This window comes from Desmodus rotundus, chromosome 5 (assembly GCF_022682495.2).
Source record: "Desmodus rotundus isolate HL8 chromosome 5, HLdesRot8A.1, whole genome shotgun sequence".
NCBI classification, from domain to species: Eukaryota; Metazoa; Chordata; class Mammalia; order Chiroptera; family Phyllostomidae; genus Desmodus; species Desmodus rotundus.
This window is the reverse complement of record NC_071391.1, coordinates 71,163,792-71,186,739: the sequence shown is the minus strand read 5'-3', so window position 1 is coordinate 71,186,739 and position 22,948 is coordinate 71,163,792. Positions and strand designations below refer to the sequence as shown.

General features: G+C 51.0%; 1 protein-coding gene across 3 annotated transcripts in view; it reads left to right on the top strand.

Moving 5' to 3' along the window:
- Positions 1 to 19,897, top strand: part of AMOTL1 (angiomotin like 1) — a 147,470-nt gene extending 127,573 nt beyond the window's left edge. For all 3 annotated transcript variants that reach the window (XM_053923911.2, XM_024574650.4, XM_024574651.4), the window contains 6 exons: positions 1,952 to 2,101; positions 5,880 to 6,070; positions 10,130 to 10,255; positions 10,923 to 11,149; positions 14,031 to 14,306; positions 15,234 to 19,897. In XM_053923911.2, the coding sequence (XP_053779886.1) occupies positions 1,952 to 2,101; positions 5,880 to 6,070; positions 10,130 to 10,255; positions 10,923 to 11,149; positions 14,031 to 14,306; positions 15,234 to 15,340 (1,077 nt within the window). In that variant the 3' untranslated portion in view covers positions 15,341 to 19,897. The remainder of the gene's footprint in view (positions 1 to 1,951; positions 2,102 to 5,879; positions 6,071 to 10,129; positions 10,256 to 10,922; positions 11,150 to 14,030; positions 14,307 to 15,233) is intronic.
- Positions 19,898 to 22,948: the final 3,051 nt, after the last annotated feature.

The window sequence follows — 22,948 nt, the reverse complement described above, 5'->3', positions numbered from 1 at the left end:
TTTTGAAGAGCCTTTTTCAGTCCAGCTGGCTTGCATAGTGTGCTTACCACAGCCTCCCAAGATGGCTTAGACTCGGAGCCCGAACACTGGGAGTTGGAATCGTGACCCCAGGGTGGATGCATCGGCTCTCTGACCTTGAGTAGTCTCTTCACCTCTTCAGTCCACAGTTTTCTCGTCTCTTCAATGGAGATGATAAAGCAGTTTGCCTTTTACTGTTATTGGGAGGGTTAATTGAGGTACTACGTATAAAGCACAAAGAAAGCTTGGCGTGGTGGTGCTTCAAAAATGTCGGATGACATAATTATTGTTGTTGTTAGTCATCATCATAAATATTCTTTGCTAAGCTTAAGGCTGATACAAAGGTAAGTGAGAGAGATCCATGCCTTCGAGAATCATCTTGCAGCTGATTAGGGATAATATTAATTCATTCACTTAACACGTATTTATTGAGTACCTACTCAATAAATGCCAGATACTGTTCCAGACACTGGGGACACCCTGTGCACTGCCCAGCAGGGACCAGAACAGACCAGTCTCGTGGCTTTTATGTTCTAGTGGCTACGCACTTAGACAATGACATACAATTCAGGGTATATAAATGGTGTATGAATGGTGTTCACAAAATACTTGATCGGATGAGACTTTTAGAGTAGGAACCTGCAGTTAGTAGGTCCTCAAGTGCCTATTAAATTAAATCAAGCAATGAACATACAGTGAAAGAGCCAGATGAAAATTGATCCCAGTAGCAGGTATAAAGAAGGCTGTAAAGCTGCCTTTTTTTCCACCCCCCACCCCTCCCTTTCACTCTGGTGGCTTCGGCTAGGACACAGGCACAGCTCACGGCAGTGCGGCCTGCTCGGTCAGAACCGCCCTTCACAGCAAGCTCCCCAATGACTAGCACGTCCCCACTCGCCAGTGCAGTCATGGCTGAACCCAGGGTCTGCGTCCCCTGCACGGCAGCTGCACGCCCAGATGCAGAATGACGGGAAACAGCAACCAATACTTCTCACTCAGCACCAGATAGGTACGTGCCTCAGCCTAGTGTTCGGCACCAGCCAGTTCCCGGAAAGGCAGAAGTGCGCCGGGGACTCATGGCCACGGCAGACTGCTCACTGACAGCAAACAAAGTCTGAGGGTGAGAACTTGAAGTTGTTCATCAGGATTCTCAGTCCACGCTGGATGTGACATTGACACCGATTATTTTTTCCTTAATTTCCATTTCGTGGATTGTGTTGAGTGTTCATTATGCCCTTCCTACCTCTTCAGGGCTGTCAGCTCCTTGTCTATAAAGACTCCTAAATCTTCAGAAGAAAGTTACTCTACACATATCTAGAATAAGAAATGTGTGTGTTTATTCACACATATACATGGGCACACATGCATATATGCACACACATTTCTCTATTATAGTAATTTATAATTATTGTGGGAAATTTGAAAACTACAGAAGAGAATAAAGAAAATGAGAGAAATTACTATTCAGCCATGCCAATCAACATGGTTAATGGTTTTGAGTATTTCCTTTCAGTCTTATTTTTCTTTATAGATAGAGTTGTGATAATGTTGCATATAATTTTTTATTCTGGACTTCTCAGTTAACATTATAGAACAAACGTTTCCTCATAACATCAAAAACTCTTAATCCCGTTTCCAACGCCAGCAAATGCTATAATTACTAAGCAGTAACCCAGGATCGAGCTCAGAGCTGTACAAATAATTGAAGGCAGGTGCCCCATAGGGTCTTCAATTCCAAGCATCCCAGCCGCGTTAGGTATTACTAGTGGCCGTGTCTAAACCTTTTCTGTCCCGGCATACATGAGTGATTGGGGTGGGAGGGCTCATGCACTGGTAGTTTAAGTCAGGTCTCTAGGTAATCTGACCCCCACCTCCACCCCAGTGCTGAGAACCACTGGTCTATATGCCGTGCTCCTTTTTTCTCTCCTCTGCTCAGTTACGAGAGAAGCAAGCCTATGTCGAGAAAGTTGAGAAGCTGCAGCAGGCCCTGACCCAGCTGCAGTCTGCCTGTGAGAAGCGAGAGCAGATGGAGCGGAGACTTCGGACCTGGCTGGAGAGAGAGCTGGACGCCCTGAGAACCCAGCAGGTGAGGGGGTCGGGGAGGGGACGACAGACAGCAGAATGCGCACATTCCTTCGGCAAACAGTTCTGGAGCAGAGTCCCTGCTGTGGGCCAGGCTCTGCCCTCTGCACTGAGGATGCAGAGGCAAAGGAGAACTCCCTGTCACAGTGAACCAATGCAGCGGCCAGTGGAGGGAGCCTGGCAGTCCGCTCACTGGGGTGACAAACGTCCTTGCAGAAAGTGGCGACCCCGGGACTGGGCGTAGGGGAATGTGGCTTTAGATGGCTTCACAGAGAAGGACATTGGGGTTGGCCTTTGAAAGATGAGTTTGTAGGGGTTCCCTGGGGAGAACATCAGAGGTAGAGGAGGAGCACGTGGAAAGGAGAGGGGCGTGCCGAGGTTCCGCTGGTTCAGCGTCCTGCTGGGTGCAGCCTGCTGGGGGAGACAGCCTGGTGAGTGCCTGGTGAGTCACTGGTGAGGAGGGGAAGGCCAGTTTGTGGAAAGCATTTGGTCAAGGTGAAAGATTGAAGTTGTTCCTATAAGCAAGAGAGCCAACAACAGGGACTTTTTAAGCTGGAGAGGACTATGGTACAAAGGATTGGGGAGAGCCCTCTGGTGGTGGCGGGAGGACCTGGTGGGGGCAGATGGTGCAGAGAGGAGGCCAGCCGGAAGGCTGTTGGTGCCATCCAGGCTGCAGTGGCAACGGGAATCCACAGGGGAGCTAGTGAGGGGGTGAGATGAGTAGGACATGACCATCAGTGCGGGTGCAGAGGTAAAGCAGAGGAAGGACTTCAGGACTGTCCCAGGAGTATAGTGTTGTCCAGAAGCTCCTAATCCTTCTGCCTCGCCTTCCTTATCCTTGTAACAGCTGTTAATGTAACTCAGGTACAAATAAGCACAGAGTAAAACAGCCAGCCCAGGGTCTGTGTGCCTCGGCAAGGGGACAAGCCCTGCAGGGCGGCCCTGTGGCTGGACTGGGATCCATACAGGCCTGTCAGACTCCTGGCTCCAGAGAGCGCCAAGGCCAGTGTGGTGGGCGAAGCCCTCTCTGCAGCTAATGAAGGGCGTGCGGTACATTGGAAACCGGGGAATGCAGGGCGGCTCCATGGAAGTATCTCCTGGATAGGGCATAGTGGTTGTGGTTGAAACACTTGAGAGCACTTGAAAGCATGCACTCAGGCCAGCCCAGCCCTTTCTCATGGCAGGCGCCCACAGTCCCCTGGGCGTGTGTGCTTGGAGAAGGTGTTAGTGACATTGTCCAGAACATTGAGAAACCCACCCGGCCTTCACCAGCTTGGCTCAGCTGATGGTATGAGGCAGCATGAGGCAGGGCGAGTCTGTCTCCGGACTCCTGCTCCTTCCGCCCTGTGCCACACGCCCGGGCCCTGCGGTCGCCCTTCAGCGGTGCTCTGTTGTGCAGTGGCTGAGAGCTTAACCTCCCCGACTGCAGGGCAGGCTTCTCTGATGCCGGGACTGTGCTGGCACCGGTGCTGCTTACGAACCTTTGGCCGACGAAATGGGCTCATCTCAATACTTAGAGCGAAAAAAGAGTTTGTTTCCAGTTACTGTGTCACCCACACCCTCCAGTGGGATTACTTATCTCTGGACCTTCCATTCTGAGTCAGTGAAACCAGACTTGACTGCGTTATCCCTGCTGTGTAGCAAGAAGAAATGTGAAGTTAGAATTATGTGAAAAATATCTCTATTGCCGCAGAGGGCCAGCACACTCCCGCCGTTATTTCCTCAGACTGCAGAAACGACGTCCCTGCTATGCAGAAGGGCTGCTGGCAGATTGAGGCTTACCCGCAAGGACGGAAGTTTCAGAATGAAGGCTCTCCGAGGAAATGACTTGGCTTGCATTTTGGGTTGAGTTTGAGGGGCTGATAGCAGACCCCCAGCTGTGTATGCCTGACATGAGACCAAAGGGAGGGGGGGGGGACCATCTTTAGAGTAAAACAACTTCGTTTAACTCGGCATTTATTTAAAAATAATGTTATCGGTTTTTTTAATGAGCTTGTTAATCCGTCTTTTGTGACATGAAAGAAGAATTCCTTGTTGTTTTTGCCTACTTATTAAAAAGATGACTATCACTTTTTTTCTTTAATACCTCTTTATCATTTTGCCAGTGCGTAGGACAGTGAACCAACACAGTGAGCATACATTATTTTATAACCCCAAAAGGTACAATTTTATTACAGATACATCCACTCAAAATCCTTGAGTTTTTAACGAGCTCCGTGTGGTATATACTATAAAATTTGGTCAAACTCCTGCCTGTGTGCTTCAGTGTTGAAATTCATGCATTTGCTTAATAACCTTAATGACCTGAATGCGGTGCTTCATGAAGAATGGCCGCGGTCCCATGTGAGGTCAGAAGGATTCTGCAGAGATAAGCCAGCTACAGTGGCCACATTAGGCTTTAGATAGAAACTGGCGAGCATGGAGGGCAGCTTAGCAAGGCTATGGGATCTTTTCCTTGGGACGTTTCTAAGAATGGGGGAGCTTCTCGTCCTGAAGGACAGGATGTCCTCCTGCCTGAGGCCAGGTGCCTGGCTGGAGGAGGGGTCAGTCACTTCCTGCATAGGCCAGTGAGGATGGTTGCGGGCCTTCACTCTAGTCTTGCTTAAACATTGGTCACTGGCGAGATCCTAGAATAATTTATTCGTAGCTTTAAAAAATTGAATGCAGGTGTATGGTTTACAAAAGCCCGTGGGCCCATTGGCTCTTTTTTCTCTGGTAGGATTAGAGTCCAATAGGGCACCTCCAACGCCCATCTGTCGCCCTAGGTAATCACCGTGGTGCAGGGTGAAGCGCTCAGGCACCTCTCGTCTTGCAACCAGAACTTGTGATCCCGGGAAACATGAGGGCACAGGGAGCAGCTGGGGGGAGTCACTCTCCCCTGAAGTCAGAGCCTCATCAAAACCCTGTCGCCCTCGAAAGCATGCTGTTCAGAGGAGGGAGCGTGCCTGAGTTGAAAGGGAAAACGTCTGAGACGGGAACATCCTCAGCTTGTGAGCAGCCCAGATGACAGAACTGCTGTGTTTCCCATCGTACAGACACGAGGGAAAGAAGGGGCTGGACTAGCATTAGAGGATTTTTGTCGCACTTTACTTTGCTTAGCCCTGTAGAGTTTATTAAATGCTTTCATGTGCATTATCTTACTTGATTCTCAGGCTTCTAAGTGGGCAGGTATTAATTCCTGTGGTTCCCGAGAGCTTTGCAGCTGGGGGAGCATGCATGTTAGGTTCTCTGGCCTTTACGCTTTATCTCCAGCCTTGGGGAAAACAAACACCTGGAATCACTTCCTTGAGCTCTAGGGGAAGTGCCCTAGACCAGCAGGCCAAGACTTAGTTCCTGTTCTTGCTCATGTATAAATTAACTGCAGGACATTGGACAAGCTACTTGTCATTCAGAGCTGCATGGACTCCCAGACCCACGTTCAAATCCTGACCCTACACTGCTGATTAGCCGAGAGACACGGAACAGTACATTTAACCTCTCAGAAGCTTTCAGAAGTTTTCTAAGACTGGGATAATATTTTCTATTTACATTATAAAGCTCCATGACTATTGAACGAGATAGAACACTTTGGTAGGTGGGGTATCTTGCTGTTAGGATCTGCTAAGTTTGGTCGTCCACACTGGAGAGGGAGAAAGAGTGTGATTGGTGGGAACATGTGTGAGTGTGCTGAGGGTCTGGGTGGACCGCGATTGCTCCGCGTGGGTAACTGTGCAGACTCGGTTTATGTGGTCTACTTTATAGCCTCGTTTCAGCATCAAGGTGTTATTTCTCCTGCTTTCCAGAAACATGGAAACGGCCCACCGGCCAGCATGCCGGAATACAATGCCCCGGCCCTTATGGAACTCGTGAGGGAGAAGGAGGAGCGGATCCTGGCCCTGGAGGCCGACATGACCAAGTGGGAGCAGAAGTATCTGGAGGAGAGCACCATCCGGCACTTTGCCATGAATGCCGCAGCCACTGCGGCCGCCGAGAGGTGAGACCAGCCTCGAGTCCCACAGGGGGGTTCCATTCAGTTATGTAAAGTACAGTCACATCGTGGAAACTGCATGGTCTTCGAGAGCGATGTGAAAGTCTATTTCACATTCATCTGTAACAGTGGGTATGTGTCAGAAGACCGGTTAAGCCTCATAAGAGCCCTGGGAGGAGGAACTGTTGTTACCTCCGTTGTGCGGTGAAGAAGTGAGGCCCAGAGAGGCGCCGCGGTGGACTCCAGTTCACACTGCGCCACAAGTCAGGGCGGGGTTTCTCTGACTTCCAGCTGGCTTCGCTAGGCTTGGAATTGTTTTCTGCTGCTGTCAGTTACTACCTCTGTTACTTTCTTTCCTTTTCATAGGGGCACAATCTTATTCTTTCTTTCAAAATTAGCTCAAAATGTTCAGTAATTCACAAAATAATTCTGTGAAACCCTCCTCTTGCCTGAGTAAGCAGCTCGCTCCCCTTGATTGCCGGGGCTCCCCTGCACGCGCGATGCTGTACTGCTTGAGTGGCTGTGCGTTCTCCCCGTAGAGTCTCTCAGTGCCTCCCCCCACTCCACCTTCCACCAGTTTGCTTTTTGCCCATAAGTTATATGGGGCATTTAATTCACAGTTGTTTGGAATTCACTAAAATTTAGGGTCAGTATATTTGGAGGAGATCCTCAGATTTCAGAGTTGCACCCATGAAACTGGGCTAGTCAGTCCCACGTTTCTTGGGGTGTGGTTTTTCTCCTTTCCTGAGGAAGAGAAGGCCCATTGGGGTAGCAGGGGGTACTTAGTAAGCCACTCGTGGGCTCTCATGTTCATTACTCAAGTAGACAAAAATCACTAGCAGTACGCTCAGGTGTTGCCTCCAGGGACTGGGAGAGAGAGCGGCCACCCGCGTGGGCATAGATGCCCCACTGGATGCCCAGCACACTCACACCTGGAGGGACCTGCAGTCTCGTGTGGAAAATGGAGCAGGATCATTTTCTAGTGCTCGACTGTTGTCTCTGCGTGTCTGTGCTTTGGGGGGAAGCACCCACGATATCCCACCCAAGCGAGCCTTCGGGAGTGGGAGCAGACCTTGGGGACGTGTGTTGTCATGATGTGAAGTGGAGGAAGTCACGGCCCCCAGGGCAGCCTTTGTGCCGGATGGGTGGGACATTGAGACTCTTGGGAATATTTCTTGATATTTACATAGTTGGTCGTCTTCAGCTTTTTGCTCTGTAAGGTGATGAGTAAATCTCCTCTCTATCCTGAGGAAGAGAACAAAGCACCGCATAGTCACAGAGGGATCTGGGCCGTGGGTGGTGCCTGTGACTTGTAGGAGAGAAGAACACTGCGCAGGGAGGCAGGACACCGCCCGCGAGGCTTCCCCAGCTGTGGCCGACCGTCGATGTGTGGCTCTGCGACAGCCTTTCTGAATGTCACTGACCTCATTCTGAAATGGAAATTAAAGTTCTTGGCTGGTTACAAGCAGAGAACCAGAATTGTTCACTGGTTGAGAACACAAAAGCCCCAATAACAGTGTCAACGTGTCGCATGGGAAGTGCAACCAAGGGGCCTCTGCGTGTCATTGTTGCCTCAGCAACTGTCGATTTATCAGATTAGATGCATGTTTGGGGCCTGGGGCCTGAGAACGAATGGGACTGGAATGGAAAATCAGGTGGGAAGCATGAGGCCTGTATGTGGGGGCACAGGAGTGGGGCAGCGGGGGCATGAGCAGAACCAGACAACCTGGCCACCGTCCGCCACTCACACAGCGCCAGCCCAGCCTTGTTCGTCACCCTCCGTGTGAGGCCAAATGCCTCCTGCCCTCAGAGACAGCACCGGTGGAGCGAGGCCCTTTCCCCCTCTCCTCCCTTCCGCCCTTCTTCGCTTCCACGTGTGCTTACTGAGCATCCAATAATTCTGTGGGGACCACCCCCCTTACTGACCATCCTTGCCACAGTCTTGAGAAAAATCATGTGTTTAGCTCCAATCTTAATGTTCTTTTCAAAGAAAACCTCCGTAATTTCAGCATTGCTTTTCTGTTAAAAGAAAGATTTTTTGAGAAAGGTCAACATTCGGAGCTCTTGTCTGAATGCTAAATGGCCGCTTACACGTTGGTAAAAATTAGCATTTCCAGTCCTTAGTTTTGTGTCTTTCAGCCGCTGATGAATACTTCCCATTTTAAACAAAGAAAATGATTTTTGTACCAACTGATTTTGCCTTCCTGATGCACCTTGGCACCCTGGATCAGAATTTTGAGTGATTGGGCCTTTTTTTGTGGTGTTGAAACTTTTTACAGATTTCAAAGCAGTGTAGTATTTTTGTGAGAGTCTTGTGTACTTGCTTCTAAGTTGTTTTTGTTTGATTGTGCCTGCTGCCCTTACTTGGCAGTAAACATGAATTTTTAAGTTTGTTTCTGGATCTGAATGAGTTCTCCAAAAGTAAATTGGTTGAAAATGTTTCTCCAGCCACTAATTCCTGTACCGATGTTTCTTGTGTACCATAGAGTGAATTTATGTTTTTGCCAGTACGTTTAAAGCATTTCTCTTCTTTTCCACATTACTGAGCTTTTTATGATTTATTTTGAGCCACTGTTTGCACGTAAGCCACATTCTCAGGCAGGCCCACATTATGGGTTTATTTTACCTACGTGCGTCTTTGCCGAGGCCTTCTTCATAAAAACACGGGAAACGTCTGGAGTGCACGGTGATGGTTAAAGGCATGGAGACTGGGGAGTTAGTACCTACCTGGGTGTGAACTGCTTTCCACCTTCACTCCCTGGGTGTTCTTGCAAAGCCACCTGCAGAACGAGGATGGTAACACCTACCGTACATGTTGCTGAGAATCAAATGAGATGCCAGTGTGACGTGCTTTCCCCAGCCCGCAGCATGAGAGAAATGCTCGTTCATTGGCAGCTGTTGGTAAAAACAAGATTAAAGAGAGGGCTCTTGTTTCCTGCTGTTTTTGAGTGTTCTAGAAAAGAGATGTTAGATTTTAAATATGACTGTAGCACCGGATTATGCATTTTAAGAAATGTGAACTATTTGGCTAGACTCGAGGGTGCCCCCCAGGCTGGCTATGAATGTGGCCCAACACAAAATCGTAAATTTACGTAAAACCTTTTTTTTGCTCATCAGTTTTCGTTAGTGTTTGTGTATTTAATGTGTGGCGCAAGACAACATATTCTTCCACTGTGGCCCACAGATGCCAAAAGGTTGGACACCATTGGCCACTAGATCATTTCTCATTAATTTAGCATCACTGATCAGAGACATTATTGCGCCTTTCAGTCAGAGATACACGTAGACCAGGTGGTGGCGCAGCTCTCTCATTTTCACCAGCCGTCGGTAACTGGGGGGATTAAATTGCTGGAACCAGCGGCAGGAATAGTTCTCTTTGACCAGCTGTTTTCCATCAGACGCCTGCTTCCAGCTCCACTGCGTTTCAGTTTACCTGTGTCCGTCCCTCCCCTTCTGCCACCCCCTGCACTGGACTTTCCATGCACAGGGTGTGTGTGTTCTTCATCTCTCTGCTGTGTGACCAGCGTGGCTGTCACACCGAGTGGACCTGAATCCTGAGCAGGGGCCTGTGAAACAATCAGTGAGCTAGAATGCAAACATGATGGAAGATTTCAGCTTCAACCTCAGGACCAGTACAGTTTTAAGTATTTACTGAGTCTTCATTTCACCGTAAAAATACTGAAATAGCTGCTTTGTGGATGAGGAGTAAAACTTCAACTCTGATTGAGAAAGTCAGAGGATTAAGTAAGTGTGAGAGAGAAACACTAACAAACACAGTAATAGTGCCCGTATGTCAGTGGCTGCACAGTGTCCACATTGATGGCGTGCTACATAGCTTAACATACAATGTCGTTAGTAGAAGGGGCGGGGAGGTTTTTCTTTAGGATTTTATTTTGTTTTCCTTAGGTACTGTCTTACTTCTGTCAAGTTGAGGGAGAGAATCGGCCAGGATTTGGGAGAGGGAAAGGGAGCGAAGGGGTTTGTGGGGAGATTTCTTTGGTGTGGTGTCCTCGGACACCTCCCCGTGAGCATTTGCATCACTCCCTGTGTGTCCTGTGTTGCCAGGGACACCACGATCATCAACCACTCGAGGAGTGGCAGCTACGGCGAGGGCTCGCTGGAGGCCCACATCTGGCAGGAGGAGGAGGAGGTGGTGCAGGCCACCAGGAGGTGTCAGGACATGGAGTACACGTAAGGGACAGCCGTGCGCGCGGCCGTGATACTGGGCTCCACTCTGGGCATTCACCTCTAGACCCCAGTGACCGACGTTGGTGCTCACACGCCAGCCCTGTCCTGCTCGGGACGGCTGATAGGCTCAACCGGTCACTCTCCACGTTGTGAAAAGCACTCCGGTGTTTTCCAATTCTTGTTTTTGGCCATCATGGGAAAAATTATCTTCTCCCAGAAAACCTGTTCATCTTTTAATTGTTCTTTTCAGAAAGTAGGGAAATTAACTTCCTTGGAAAACTGACCCTGTGTGAGGCTTCATAGTTCCCGTGCTTCCTGCTGCTCCTTCCCTGCACCCCGGTCCCTGGGCTGGTCCCTGAGCTGTCCCTGAGCTGTCCCTGAGCACACCGTGGTCCGGGGGCCCTGCTAGGAGGCCACAGTCATTTGAACCTACATCCTCAGGTTCCCCAAAGCCCCAGAGTCTCCTGACAGACCAGAGAAGTTGTACCCTTTTGATCTACTTCAAAAGATCCATCTTATACAGTTGGCAGATTATAAATGTTTGAAGACTTGACTGCGATTCATTCTCCATCCTCAATTATAATTCAAGTCCCTGGGGCTGCCTGAGAGCAATGCTTCAAGTGTTTCTAGGCTTTTGTTTATGACGGTTCTATTTTGTTTTGTTACACAGCATTAAAAACCTCCACGCCAAAATCATAGAGAAGGACGCCATGATTAAGGTCCTCCAGCAGCGATCCCGTAAAGATGCTGGGAAGACGGACTCCTCGAGCCTGCGGCCAGCCCGCTCTGTCCCTTCCATTGCCGCCGCCACTGGGACACACTCCCGCCAGACCTCTCTCACCAGCAGCCAGTTAGCTGAGGAGAAGAAGGAAGAGAGGACCTGGAAGGGGAGCATAGGTGAGCCCCATGCCTCCTTCAGCCTCACATCTGGAAAGCAAGAGCCACACCAGCACTGAGAGGCAACCTTGTCTGGTACAAAGAGCCCTGCCACTTTTGTAGTTTCGGGCTCTGTCACTCATGGGAAAAGAAATGCCACTGAATACTTCCAAGTCTCAGTTGACACATCTGTGAAATGGGGAGGAAAATCAACTCTCCTTTGGTTGTGGAAGTTAAATGGGCTTTGTGGGAGCAATGGCTCTACCACTAGACTGGCATCAGCCTCAGGTTGACTCATGCGATTATTAGCATGATTGTTGAAAGCTGAGGTAACCGACCCTTACAACATAAAGTGTTCCAGTAGGAAAAGCCCTTAGAAGTCAAGCCCCTGAACTTGGCCCTGCCCCAGACCAGTCGTAAGACTGCTCCACCTCTGCTTCTGCACCTACAGAAGCAGGGCAGTGTCTGCCCTGTTATCCCTGGGGCTCTGGTGAGGGCACGCTGAGATACTGGGCAGCGAGCACTTTGGAAGAAGCGTGCTAGAGCAGAAGAGGTTGGTGGTCGTTGTTCTTTTTGTATTGTCACACAGGCAGAATTTAAAGAATTCTGCAGATGTGGCGTTAGCCACGAATGGGTTTTCTGGGTCGAGGGCCGGCCTGTTGACGGGCCCACTGAGTCCAGAGAGGAAGTGGGCAACGCCCCCTGGCACACAGGCAGCATTCCCAGACACACATTTCCACTCTTTCTCCCTGTACTCTGGCAACTCTGGGGTCTGGCCCTCCTTTGATGCATGGTCCCTGGGTCAGAGCGTGCTTTGTTTATCTGTGGAGCTGAGAGCCAGTTTTTGTCAGCAGGGGCCTGGCTGCTTCGTGCCAAAGGGGGTAAGAGCTTCCAGTATGAACCTGACAGAGTTGGGGGGATCAAAGGCACCCAGCCAGAATCCCTGCTTGAAGTCCCTCCACGGGTTGCTTCAGCAGCCCCTGGCCTCCAAGGAAATGCACTTCAAAGAGGACGTGCGTGGACAGCAGCTGGGATCATCAAAGACCCTCCCAAGGACTCTTGCTCCCAGCCCAGTGAGAGAGCCCGGGAGTCGGTGCTCAGACGCCTGGTAAAGAGCCTGAAAGGCACTCAGGCCAGTGGTGGCGTCCAGCCAGGCAGGCGTTTCTCTGGTGTCTGTGCCTCTGTCCCTCAGCGTGTGGCTCATCTACACCAGGCCTGGGAGCCGGACCCAGTCTGCAGGGAGAGCTGCTGTGTTCTCCGCTCTGGGGTTCCATCACTGTCATGTGACTGGTGTCCACGTGTCTCAGAAACAGAGAGGGGCTCTGGCAGGCCCGGCCGAGGCACACATTCCCGGGCCGCTGCCCAGTTCCCGAATCATTTGCACAGTCTTGCCTCATGGGCTCTGGAAGGACGTAGAGGGGACAGTGTAGACCTTCCTGGTGGCTCATGGGCCCCCAGGTGACATGACTGCCTAGTGACTTAGTTCCGCACGAACATCCTTGTCTGACTGCAGAGCTTTGACAGGTGGCTGATTAGGTGGGAAGAACACAGGCTGGCATAAAGTCGGGCACAGCTGGGCTTGGATCCCATTCCTGCTGCTTCTGAGCTGTGAAAAGTTCATTTCACTGAGCTGCTATTTGCTTGTCTCTAAAACAGAAGATAATGAGGACATGTCTCATAGGACAGTTATGAAATACAAAGGGAGGTGATGTGTGTGAAGCGCTTAGCTCAAGACCCCGTCTACCCTACGTGTGGTCTGGCCCAGCGTCACCGGCATCACCTCGGAGCTTGTTAGAGAAGCAGAGTCTCACCCACTGAATCGAATCCTGATTTAACGATATATCCAAGTAACTAATAGGCGCATTACATTCGAGAAGCAAGAGCTGTAGACAAACTGAATTGCTCTGTGTTGAGTTATGAATGGGCACCTTGAAACAGCCCTGGTGAGGATACTTCATGAATTGCTGGCTAGTTAAGATACGTGAACAAATAGTTGATTGTGCTGACCACATTTTCTACAGGCTAGTGTTCTGGAGTGCTGGCTCTTTTCTGAATGTGTGCTGTGTTTCATTATTTAAAAATAAAAAAGTTGCTCTCCTGTCCATCTCTGCTGGGAGACGTTGAGGGGAAGGAAGAGCACTGCCCATCTCGCCTCCCTTTCCGTAGGCAGCACACCCTCCTCGCCCTGCCCCCACCTGCCTACTCTGGGGCAGGAAGAAGAAGAGGCTGAGTGGCTCTTCCCGAGAGCCCAGCTGGTTTCCTGCTCCTTGGGGCCGTGGCTCTCAGTTGCAGGGGTCTCTTCTGGGTAATAATGTGGACAGCTCGGTGTTGTTCTGACCGGGAAACTAGTTTGTATTTGAACCTGGCACTGTGGGAAGCCATCCAGTGCCAAGGGTGGGGTGGAATTGTGGGCCACTCAAGCACCGCGGGCCGGTAGGACCATATCCAGGATCAGGGAAGCCTTCAGATTTTCTTAGGCACACAACCGCTGCACTAGGCCAGCCCTCCCGGGCCATGCTAGATGAAGCAAGCGTGGACTCTGAAAAGCCTTGCAGGAATGCCGCGCCCCCCACCCCACTGGCTATCAGGCATCTCGAACCACTTTAGAATAATTTTATCCTACTGGTTATCACATAACCAGCTTACTTTACAACTCCTGCCCTCAAAAAAAAAAAAATACAAATTTTTAGGGAGGAGACTAGATCTTTTCCTTTTTAAAAATTTCCTTAGTGCTTTTCAATGTATCAGACACATAATAAGTGCTTATAAATGCATTTGGTGAAGGAATCAATGAACAAATACAACAATCTTCAGTCAAGAAGGAAATCATCTCCAAGACGGGTTTACTTGTTTTGTTTTATGTTAAGAACTAACATTGAAAAAGCTGTCTTTCTGCCCCCAGGGCTGCTGCTGGGGAAGGAGAACCATGAACACGCTTCCGCCCCTCTGCTGCCCGCCCCGCCTGCCGCGGCACTGTCCCCCACAGTGTCCACCGCATCGGCCAGCAGCGCCCACGCTAAGACGGGCAGCAAGGACAGCAGCACCCAGACAGACAAGAGCACTGAGCTCTTCTGGCCCAACATGGCCTCGTTGCCCACCCGTGGCAGGCTGGGCATGACCCCTTCCAACAGCCCGGTCCTGAAACACCCAGTGGCCAAAGGGACAGCAGAGAAACTGGGTAAGAGGTTCTGGCCTCCTTCATAGAAACCGTACAGCCCTCTGGCCTGAGAGAGGGGCCTTTTGTTGAGCTGGGGAGGTGGCAGAGCCACCAATCAGTTTTCACTTCATGGGGTGAAAACTTTTTTTTTTTTTTTACAATTATGGTTACCCTAAAGCACGTAGACTGTTGCTCTCATGGGAATAAAATGTGTATAGACCCTCTTAATTTATCACCCTTCAAAGGATCACTTTGAGTGTGCCCTTTTAGTGTGTTCTTTTAGCCAGCCCTTCCCTACAAGGAGCAGAAATAGACAGGCTCTGAGGGTGTTGGGGAGCCAGTAGCACCCACCGGCTGCATCAGAGGCATGGGGTACATGGATGCGGCCTTACTCGTTACGGATTCGGGGTTGGGAGTGCCTCCTGAATGAGGGAGAAGGCAGGTTTAACCACCGAGGAGGGGAGCTTCTGGCACCACCCTCAGGCCAGCACCAATGTCACTTTAAAACTTGTCAGAGAAGACAGCTGAAGGCAGGAGCTTGCAATGAGTCCGGAAGCATCTGGGTAAAGAATAGACTTGACTTCATCTTGGGGACTAATCTTGGTCCTGGGGATAGTTCTCTTCAGGAATTCTTTTGAGGAGCTGGGGTTATTGGGGTCATAAATTCACTGTTTCAAGGGAGTTCTTTATTTCATCCTACAAAATAGACAAATATATACCGCATTGTCTTTTTTTTTTTTTTTTGAGACTCCATCCCTGGAACGCCCTTTTCCAAGAAGGCAGGGGGAGTGTGAAAGTACCTGGCTCCAGCAGGGCTGGTCATGTGGCCCTTGTCACGTGCCCTGGGGGTGAGCGGCGGGATTTGAAGTGGTTCCATTGCAGAGAGACCTGGTAAGACCCGTGTCCTTCCTGAGGAGTGGGCTACTGATGTCCCTTTGTGTTTGGCAGAGAACTCTCCTGGCCACGGGAAGTCACCTGACCACAAAGGCCGCGGCAGCAGCCTGCTGCACAAGCCCGAGTTCCCCGACGGGGAGATGATGGAAGTCCTCATCTGACCCTGGCGTCCCTGTCGAGTGCGGTAACTGGCGTTGAGAAGCAAACAAGGAATGTGGCAAAGAAGGAGCAGAACGATCAGGAAGGTTGTTGGTGGACAATCAGGAATGATTGGAACTGATAAAGATGTTAGATTAGTGAGAACACTTTTTATAAATGTTAAAAAATTGGGAGACCTACCTGAATGAAGATGAAGAGAATGCTATGGATTTTTATTGCATATGGTGGAAGAGAGACGATGCATGTAGGTTTGGAAACAAGAAATGGGAAATAGAATTTTTCATTGTACAGAAAATGTATCTCATGGGGAGGGTCTGTGTACACCCATTTTCTGGTTATAAATGGATAAACCTGAACATGAATCTTCCTTGGAATACCCCCATTCTCCTTGCCTTTTAGCATCTTTTTTGTTTCAGAAGAGCCTCCTAGAAACCTGGGAACCTGGGCATCAGTGTAATATCACCTGTACCCTCTGCGGGTGTCCTGGGAATGTGTGCTGGTGACACGAGCTGAACGCCGCGGGGTGACAGCGCGTCTAAAACGTGGTCCTCACCGAATTACCTGCCTGGCTCAGGTTTTTCAGGAGATTGTGGGGCTGCTTAGCTTTTGTGGACTCGGCCGTGCTTTCTAAACCAAGTGGGAGCATTATGGTCTTGGTGCTCATCCTTCCCAGCTTCCCTGGCTTCATCCCTGTTTTTGCTTCATTTTCTTTAATTTTACTCTTTCTTTCCCTTCGCTGTTTTTTAAACTTTAAAATGAGCCATGGCAGAAGAGGTCCAGTATTGATCAGAGCGGCCTCTGACTCGTCGCCGTGCCTGCTGCGTTCAGCAGGGGGGTGGGGTGAAGCCTGAGGCTGGCTTCCTGGCTGCTCACGCAGCTCTGACCGTGCTGGGGAGGCTTTGGCGAGGGTGGAGACCCGCGGCCACTGTGACCTCTTGCGTTAAGGTCACAGCCCTGGCTTTTTTCTCTCTCACATGAGCTCTTTTGCACGGGGCTGGGTACTTGCACCCCAGGAAGCGAATGGCACTGGACTTGGTGGTGCCCAGAATCTCACCAGACACGGGACACTTTCTCGAATTGTGCTGGAGCACGTTCTGCACTCTCCCCGCCCCTCACCCTGCTCTGGTCACTGTTGATGAGCACGCAGACTTTCGTGACTGTCAGCACACGTGTGTTCAGTTCTGTCACTTTCCTCTGTCGTGAACTTGCTTTGGAACCTAACAGGCCAGTTATATATGCAGTTTGGGGCAAGATTTCAGTTTGGGGCAAGTTATCCAAAGTAAGATGAAACTATCACATTAAGGAGCCAGGAGCGAGTGCAGCAGCAGGCCCCTTGTCCCTGGGCCTGAGGGTTCATGTCTGACTGACTCCTCAGACGAGGGGCCTTCCTTACCAACTGGGAGGCGCTGGGTCAGGAAAGAGGAGCAGTGGCCAGGCTGTCAGAAGTTTTTGCAGGGTCCCGCTGTCTTTCACGCTCCAGGCCAGCGGGATGTGTGTTATTCCAGGTCACTGTCCTCACCTCCCTTAAGGAAAGAAAGAAAAGCCCTGGCTCCGAACGAAGCCTCACCTAAAGGAAGCCTGAGCTCAGCACTGTCCAGGAGGTTTGGCTTAGGTAGCTTTTTTGGGTTGGGCTTTAGAGTGTAACCTGGGTGGAGTTAGAGCCTCCCCAAACTGAGGGGTTTGAAGGATGACAGAAAGTGCTGAAGAGGGAGGGTTAAAACCAGACCTTTGCCCACAGGGGCCTCAGCTGTGACACAGTAAGCTGGAACGGACTCTCCTAAGCAGCTCTGCCGTGGGCACTGAGCCTGTGCTTCGTGCTTGTTGCCTCCTTCGGTCCCAGGCCGAGCATCGCTGAATATTGTGCAGCCTGGGAAAGCAGAGCAGCTCTGGGGCAAGGAGCTCACTAAATGCCCTGGGGTGTGGGGAGAGGGCACAGAGGCCCCACTAGTGAGGAAAAGGTTGCTGTGCATGGGACAGAGGGTCCCCGTTGCAATCTCTGCCCTCTTCACTTTTTATGGGTGATGCAGTGCAGTAGATGGCACCCCCCATTAATGTTGGGATGCACCAGGAGGGAAAGAAAGTGTCTAGGGTAGGAGGGCAAGTTTCCTCTGCCAGCCCCAACCCTTGCCTATGTCTAGTTCACCCCAAACTTGGTCTATCTCCCCTAGAAATGGGTGAGAGTGAGACCCGCAGCCCAGCTTCCCCCAGACCTCGCCTTCATGCTCTAGCTCCCCTCAGTGGCACCCTCCAGCACGGGGCAGCACGCGCGCCTCCGTCCCCCTGGATTGCCAGGCGTGTTAATTGTCAGCAAGCACGGACGTCGCCATGTCTCAGTTGTGCTATGGCCTTTGGCAATCTCTTTTTTCTTCTAACCTGCTAAGACTCTTCCATAAGAGAGGGGATCTATAGCTTTAAAAACTCTTCTTTTGTGGGAGATTTCCTGCCACACCAGGGCCCCTGACACTGTACATCTGTCGCTTTCTGGAAGCCTTGCTTGCATGTAGGAGAAAGGGGTCGCCAGTCCTGAGCGCCCACTCTGCATTCTGGGCAGTTTACAACAGATGATCTCATTCGATTTTCAGAAGAAATAATAGCAGCTCTAGTTTTTAGTGTTGACTGTGTGGTAAGCCCCTTTTAATGAGTCCTCCAGACACCTGGAAGCGGGGGCAAGTTTATTCTCCTGTTTCACGGGAGGAAACTGGGGCTCAGGGAGCAAGTCCCTTCCTGAGTCCCGCAGCCAGGAGGAGCCGGGGTCTGAACCACGGGTGAGGAGAGGAGCTGGGCTTCCTCTGACGGGGGGATAACTATCTGTCTCTGCCAAGGCTCGGCCCGCTCTCTCCCCTGTCTGTGACGTGCATCTGTGCGCACACAGCTGCCCCACTCTCAGGAGCTAAGAAGTCGGAGCAGACCCAGAGCACCTGGAATTGCCCACAAACACCAGGCATAGGTGGAAGTCTTTGTATTCTGTTACACATATGGCCACAAAACCATGTAAAAAACACTTGTGCATTGTCCAGAGGCCTGGGCTTCTTCTGAAGTTCCTGGTGGTATCCGATTATGGAGCTTGCAGGTCCTATCAGTGTGAAGGGTAAAGGCTTTGGCTTTGTGTGCAGACATGTCAGAGTGATTCTGCTTCCTTCTCAAATGTGCTGTCGGGCAGCCTCTGTGTGCTGCCTAGGGGCTAGGAGGTGTCTCTGGATTCCAGCAACTAATTGCAGTGCCTGTGCATTTTCTTCCCAGTTTTTCTTCTGCTTCCCAGAGGTTGGCAGCTAAGGAAGGTGTTGAGTTCAGCCTGTTCCAAGCAGGCATGCAGGACTAGGCTGCCACGTCCCTCCCAGGGCTCTGTTTGGAGGGCAGAGAGTGCTGGGGCCTCCTCTCTTCAGTCCTGCAGGGCTCGCTCTTTGCAGTTCACGTATGAACTTTGCTGTACGGGGCTTGGATTGGATATCGAAGCAGTCGCTCCACATGACTTGTGAACTCGAACAGTTCGGTGGTTGTGTTGCTCAGGCGAGAGGCTGTCAGGACGTGCCCCCTGCAGAGAAGCCGGTCAGTGCTACTTGTTTCCGCTCCAGGGTGTGCGCTCAGCCCCCTGTTTCTGCAGGAGGCAGTGGCTAACGGGCTGAGGGCCTCCACTGCACAGCCCGCTGAGGCCCCGATACTGGTGTGAACACCCGTGTCAGGTGAGGCCGGGCTCCCAGGAGGAGAGAAGCCTGGATTGGGGTTTAGAAAGTTTCCAGGCAGAGAGCTCATGCACGTCCTGCAGGGAGCTGATTTGGTGAAAGCCGTGCACTTTCCAAAACCAAAGCCCTGCTCCACGCCTGCTCGGGCGCCACCATGGTCACGGAGAGCGGGCACCCGCCAACGTCGTTAAGCGGCTGAGGCTTTACGGAGCCAGAGAGCATCCAGCCCACAGTTGGCTCCTTCACATCCCTAAACCTGAGGCAGCCATGGTGTACGCTCTGTAAATGCTGGCCTGCGTGTCTCTTCTCTGGTTAATTCATCAGGGTGTCTAAAATGTCTTCATTCAGCGTGGAATGGGTTTGCCTCTGATGTGTGGCTCCATGGGAGACGGGCAGAGTAATTAAGGAGTTACCAGAAGCTGATCAGCTGGGAGCATATAAAGGGCAGCATTTGAGTAAATGGATTTCTTCTGAAACTAATTAATGAGCAATTTTTTTCTCTTCCTTGAAGTAGCATACCCTTTTCTTGTTTAGTAATTTAACGGTATACGAAGACGTGTATAGGTAGGTGCATGCCTGTGAGGCAGGGCTATGAGGTTGTGTGCCGAGTTGCTTTTCTGAAAGCCCAGAAGATCCTGTGTTTCATCTCGCCTCGCCTCCCTCAAAAGGGGGCCCTGTGGGGGACTCCATACTGATCGCTGCAGGGCTGCCCGGTTGCAGCGCTCTGCAAACGCCTCTGTTGGCAGGGACTTTGGAGCCTCGCGTGTGCGTTTGGTTATCCTTAGACATGAGAAATCTTTGTCCTTGAAGATGGACTTACGTTTGGAAATAATCCCAAGTCATTCTCCCAGTTGGATAAATAAAGATGTGTGATGAGGTCACCCCATTTTAGCTTAAAATAAAAACCCTAAGATGTTCCTTGGAGTGAGCCTTTGCACTCCAAGAGCCTCTCAAAGTGACCACGTCTAAGGGGGGCAGTCGTCACGAGTGCACGTAACTTCTAGTGGATTCATTTTAAAAATCTGTTCCAGTGCCGTGTGTCGTATGTGTTCACATCTCTGCACACGCCCGGGTGTCAGTGCGTCCTCGCTAGTGCACGCCTCCCGCGGGCACCCTGCAAAGCTGTGTGATGCTTAGTGCATGTTACAGTCATGTTACGCTCTGAGTGACGTGTTTGTCATGAAACTTGGCTTCGCTGCAGAATTAAAGTATTGTTCTCAAGATAATGAAGCACATATACGGCATTTTCTTGTATCAGCTCCAGAGGCTGCGATGCCCAGTGGTGTGTTGACATGTGATTTTGCCTAGGACTCTGTTCGCATATAGACACCTCTGACTATTTATTACAAAACAGAATGTAAGCAGTTTACCCGCAGTGGGTTTCTTGGAGTTCCGGTGTTTTTTCCCTTTGAGGAGTGACAGTGGAACCTCCTCCTCCACAAAGCACTTACAGAATCTGAGAGATTCCGGGAACAGGGCAGGTGCCTGCAGCAGCCTCAGCCAGAACCTGACGGCACCGGGGCTGCCGCGCCTGCCGCCTGCGGTGTGTGTTGCTGTGCTTGGTGGCCACCACTGTCTGCTCTGCGGTGGACTCCGGTGTCACGTCGGGGCATCTGAGTCTGCTGGCCTGTGCTGAAGGGCGTGCAGAGCTGCACAGGTGGGCGGGTCTGGGCACTGAGTCGGGCGAGTCCAAGAACACCGTGTGTGTCCCCGAAGATACCGATACTGTTGGTCAGCCAAAGATTTTCCTCTTCTTTGCTGCTTAAACTTGTGCCTTAATATTGTATATAATAAATGGATAAAATAGCTCTTCTTTCCCTCAAGCTTGCTCCTTTCTTTTCCAAAGAACTTGCATACTGGGTGCTCAATAACTGTTTGTTGAATTTCATTTCATTTTATTGCTTAGAGGCAGCCTTGCTGGCTGTTTTGTTCCCAGAAGCATCTGGCGCCCCCCTCGGGGGCCTGGCTTCCACTAACACACACTCTTGATTCGGAGAAGGAAGTGAGTCATCCAGACCACTGGAGCCTGCCTCTGCCACTCCCGGCTCCTCCACACAAATGAAAAAGAAGAAATGTGGGGAGGCTCGGCCTGGGGACACAGTGGCACTTTGATCTTCTCTGAGTGTCCTCTTTTGGGGCTCCTGGGTTCAGAGCCAGCCAGTGACCATTGTCACTCAGGAATGAGCCTAAGCAGCCTGGGCCCAGAGTCTGGGCTGGAGTCAGACACGTCTGTTCCCCAGATGGACACAGAAGACGTAACTGCGTTTTTAGTGTCTTAAGGTCACAGGAAGTGGGTGGGGGCTTTGGCAGAAAGGGGTCCCATGGTAAACTGGTCAAATACAGGTGAGAGCTCCGGGACTGAAGCAGCAGAACAGAATAAACCAAGCGAAGGCCCCTCCCAAGAGGACACTGTTAGGGAGGAGGAGGTGCCCTCTCTTTATTCTCTGATGGGGCCTCTTTCAGCGGAGAGAGTGATATGCAAAAGGTGGCAAAGAGGTATTTGAACGCAGGACGAGAGGCCTGTGGACTTGCAGTGAGCAGGGGCAAGATGCTGGGAGACAGCAGAGCTCAATCTCCTATCCGCGTGGGTTCTTCCCCGTCCTGCCTTCTACCCAAAGGAATTCTCTGCAGGGGCCCCCAGAGCTCTGCCTGCATGTGGAGGTGACTCCTGTAGCATAAGGAATGAACTCTGCAGCCCCCTAGCCACCACCTCCCAGGACCACTCCACGAAGACAGCCGGCAGACCTTATTGCCTTTAGGGCTCAGCTGAGGCCCCCTCTGAGCAGGTGCCGCCTCTGCCACCTCCCTGCCCTGACCCAGCTTGCAGCTCTTGTGAGGCGCCCCGAGCGCGGGCCTGTCTCTTGGCTCCTCGTACACCAAAGGAGAGAAATCGCATCCCCAGCAGTCCTGCATAGTTCTTCCAGGTGGTGCCCACACTACCCTGAAGGGATGCCTGGCCTCTGTCCTGGGGTCCTGGGCTGGGACCTCCAGGGACTGCAGGGGGTGACCATGCCTTCTGGATTGCCTAGGCTCTTCCTTATCAGGAGTGAGGTCCAAAATGAGAAATGAATCAGGAGCTCTGAAATTCCCTTCTTAAAAAATAAAAAGTTCCATGATGTGAAATCAAATATTTCTGTCATTAAAGAATGTCGCTCTTTCATTGTTTCACCCTTTTATCAAGTGTGACTGTGTGTGTCCGATGTGCTTCCTCTACCTGCCCCCTTCCTGGCCGGCACGTCAGTACCACGTCCAGGTGAGCCTGCACTCTGACCAGTCTGTCCCTCCCGAACTTTCTGCATGGAGCCTGGGAATGGCCCTCCCCATGCGGTGTGGATTTCTGTCAAAGGCGGCTCTTCCTAAGGTCTTGATGTGAATCAGTCCTATTGCTACAAACTGATATGATGTAACTTGACATCCAGATTGGTTTCTGCCTTCTGAGTGTCCAGGGAGGGCCTAACATTTATTGAGTTGGCGTTGGAACGTTACTTCCTTTTAGCCACCCCTGAGGCAGGTTATCATACATCCTCACTCCCGAGTTTCAGATGAGGAGACATGCTCACGAGAAGTGCGGTGCCCACTCGGGCTCTGCCGTCTGGCCCAGGCCTGTCCATTTCTGAGTCCTGTTCTGTCCGTGCACTCCATCGTGGCCTTTGACTTCCCTTCATTTTTCTTTTTAATGGCTTGTTTGCTTGCTTTTGTTTTTAATCATTCTAAAGGAATTGATAGGCAAATGGCTAATTGAAAAAAAATAATGCTGTAGGTGATGGAGCATTTGATGGCTGAATGAGTCGGCCCTCGGGATTTAATGAGAGCGGAGTTGTAGTGTGTCCACACATAGCGGGCCCCCCACCAGTGACAGCCCCGAGCCTCAGGGCATCTGCTCCAGGCCCTGCCGCGGGCTGCCTCCTGCCGTGGCGACCACACGCACGC